This window comes from Acinonyx jubatus, chromosome D4, assembly GCF_027475565.1.
Source record: "Acinonyx jubatus isolate Ajub_Pintada_27869175 chromosome D4, VMU_Ajub_asm_v1.0, whole genome shotgun sequence".
Taxonomy (NCBI): Eukaryota; Metazoa; Chordata; class Mammalia; order Carnivora; family Felidae; genus Acinonyx; species Acinonyx jubatus.
The window spans coordinates 48,059,475-48,062,944 of NC_069391.1; the positions used below are offsets into that span (position 1 = coordinate 48,059,475).

The 3,470-nt window shown below is 46.3% G+C and overlaps 1 protein-coding gene across 1 annotated transcript; it reads left to right on the forward strand.

The window, feature by feature from the left end:
• The first annotated feature begins 1,635 nt into the window (after nt 1-1,635).
• On the forward strand, nt 1,636-3,066 carry LOC106989748 (interferon omega-1-like). The gene has a single exon (XM_015088221.3). It carries the CDS (start codon nt 2,210-2,212, stop codon nt 2,798-2,800), a length of 591 nt encoding a protein of 196 aa, XP_014943707.2. The 5' UTR covers nt 1,636-2,209; the 3' UTR covers nt 2,801-3,066.
• Nucleotides 3,067-3,470: the final 404 nt, after the last annotated feature.

Here is a 3,470-nt window from a genome sequence, read left to right on the forward strand (position 1 = left end):
ACCAAGACTGGAGGGCTGGCTTGGGATCCCTGCAGAAATCCCGCCACTTCTTGAGGATGCCCCCTCAAGCTGCAAAAAGCTACCAGCTGGCAACCACAGATTCTAACGCTGTCTATGACAAGGACTGAGTATTGCCTTGAAACTCTCTATAGCCATATTCGGTTTCAATCCCAGAGGTATTAAGTGTTAAATACTCGAAAGTGTTGGAGAACCGAGTCTCAGGGTGGGAGGCACGGGCGGGCGAAGGGAGTGATCACCATCCGCCAGCTCTCTCCTTTGAGCCTCAGGCCAAAGCAGCTATTTTCCTGATTTGGGGGAATTCAGTGTGGCCTTCATTCTTCCCTCTGCCAGAGCTCCGGGCCCCCAGTTTGCTGCACCGATTGTGTTAACCAGCCCTTTGCTTTTTTGCCAGCAGACAAGTCACTTCCCTTTTTTCATTTTCATGACATTCAGACCTATATTTTCTTTTGCCCAACACAATTGTTGTGTTTTGCTTTCTAGGAGAGTTGAAATGAGAAACAAAAAAACAAAAACCTGATATCTTGGAAATATAGAGAAAAATGGTGCAGCCCCTCATTCTTTTGCTTGCCTTTGTATTAACCTGCGGATGATATAAAACATGATGCAGGAAGAGCAAGACAGACTATGTCCAGTAAACCACTGCGTAAAAACTAAGTCATTAAACTTCTTTTTGTTGTTGTTTTTTAAATTTAAAATGAAATAACACGAGTAAGTAAAGGAGAGAAGGCTGTTTCTCCCCGACATAATAGCCGGGGCCTCACCCCCTGCATTCTGACCCTCAGACAGATGAACAGACTAAGAAGCCAAAGAGAAATACCCAGACTGAATGAACAGTGGAGAGTTGCTAGTTTCTGTGCTGGAAGCTTCCACTGAGAGGCATCATCAATGAGACCCCCGAGCCCAGCTCAGAAATGTTGAGTCTAACTAGTGCTCAATAGTTGAAGTAAAAGATTGAACAATAAAAGCTGTGGTGGCAAAATGACAAGTATGTGCTTACTGAAGGTGAAATGATTACAGTTGGGCTATTCCCCTACTTTTGTCTCAAAAGTTGAGACAAATTTTGCCCTAAGCATCTGAGGGCTGTTGACACTTTGATACCTGCTCAGGGGAGGAGGAGGTCAGCGCTGAGAGCTTAGTCCCTCACAAAAACACTCCAGGGACAAGGGCAAGGATCTAGGGGTAATAGCTGTTTTGCTAACAAAGAAACCAGCCCCTCCACAGCAGAGGAATTCTAATGTCCTCAGGACAAGGCGAGCCTGCCCTCAGGGAGTGAGTCCAGGAGAGGCTGGGTTGAGGACACTCAGTCACTCCAGAGGAACATGTTAGTAGAGGGGATAACAACCTTGCGAGTGAGGGGTTGCTGAGAAAATAAAATGATCTGGGATTAGAATCTTCACAGCTACATGTCCCAGACCAGAACCGGGCTTCCTGCTGGGGACACTGGCACAGCCTGAGGAGCACTGTAGACGGGTTACAAAATGGCAGAAGGATAGTGTCTGTATTATTAGTCTTGACCCTGAGGCTCCAGTGAAGCATAACTGCATGGACCTGCATCAATTATTTCTAGAATGAAGAGAAACATCCAAGAAACTCATTCACTTATCACCACAAGCCTCTCATGTGAATACAACAGTAATTAAAACCCAGTCCTGGTTCTAAACAGCTTATTTACCATACATCGTCTGGTCAGAACCTAGCAAGATACAAAAACCCATAGGATTGAAGGATCCTGTCTCTGTATGAAGTAAAGAGGGTAAAAACCTAGTCCACGATCAAGGCCAAAGTTTCTTTCTAACACAAAGAGCAATGTTCATATATGAAAACATATACGTGAACAGGTGTGTGTATGAGTACCTACATGCCTACATCACTCCAGTCTTTAGGACAAAGACGTTTCTCGTTTGGTTGATAAGTGTCCATTGGGATGGACATATCAGAAGTTTATTGGGAAATAAAGCTTCCATTGCCAACGTAGTATTTTAGATTGATGACATCTTCTTACACAATAAGGAGAATGCATAAATGAAAACAAAAAAAAGGAAGTAGAAGTGGAGAGGATGTTCAGAAAATGAAATTGTCCGCGTTCCCTATTTAAGAGCCATGCTTCGAGTTGGTCCTCAGAGAACCTGGGCCCCGAGGTCCCCCAGCCGCCCAGCTCAGCCCTGCCAGCAGCCCCCTCGGCTTCCCCATGGCTCTCCTGCGCCCTCTGCTGACCGCCCTGGCGCTGCTCACCTGCCGCCCTGGAGGCTCTCTGGGCTGTGCCCTGCCTGGGAGCCACGCGCAGGTTAGCAGGGACAACTTGGTGCTCCTGGGCCAGATGCGGAGACTGTCCCCTTTCTTGTGCCTGCGGGCCAGAAAAGACTTCCGCTTCCCCCGGGAGATGCTGGAGGGCGGCCAGCTCCAGGAGGCCCAGGCCGCCGCCGCCGTCCTGCGGGAGCTGCTCCAGCAGACCTTCAACCTGTTGCACACGGAGCGCTCCTCGGCGGCCTGGAGCCCCGCGCCGCTGCACGGACTCCGCTCTGGCCTCCACCGGCAGCTGGAAGCCCTGGACGCCTGCTTGCTGCAGGCCACGGGCGAGGGAGAGCGCGCCCCGGGGATGCACGGCCCTGCCCTGGCCATCAAGAGGTACTTCCAGGACATCCGCGTCTACCTGGAGGACGAGGGATACAGTGACTGCGCCTGGGAAATTGTCAGGCTGGAAATCATGAGAGCCTTGTCCTCCTCGGCGACCTTGCAAGACAGCTTGGCCATCAAGGATGGAGACCTGGGGTCACCTTGAAGTGATTCTCACTGCCTGACGTGCCACATCACCCTGCACGATGTCTGCTCACCTCAAGAGACTCTCACTGCAGCCTTCATCACAAAATTTATTGACTTTAATTCCACAAATAGTTTGTGAGTAGTATTAAGCAAGAATATGTAAAAAAAAAAAAAAAAATTCCGGCTTCAGGATCATCAGTCCTTAAGAGATGATTGCCCTGATGTTATTTATTTATTGTTATTTATTTATTCTTGTAGCTTACCCTATTTATATTTATATTTTGATATAAAAGATATTTCCCTTACACTGTATTAAAATTGATAAATCATATTCACCTTTTCATTTTATTAAATATGCATTTTGTCTTACTAAATTCTTATCAAAGACAATTTCTTGAGTCTCTTTATTCTTAAACCCTAAATCCAAATCTTGGTTGTTCTAAACCAAATGGAAGAATGGATGGTAGTATTCATCTACACTCTCATCCTTTCAGTTCATGTCATATGTAAACAGGACATCAAGACGGCAGATGCAGAATCACCTTCACAAAGCACAGCCGAGTAAATCGAACATGGCAACTTCTGTGTCAAAAGTTTTAGTCTCACAGGGAAAGAGGCATTAAAAGAGGATAAATATTTTTAAATTTTTAATTATATTAAAAAACACAAAATGATGTAAAGGAAAATGT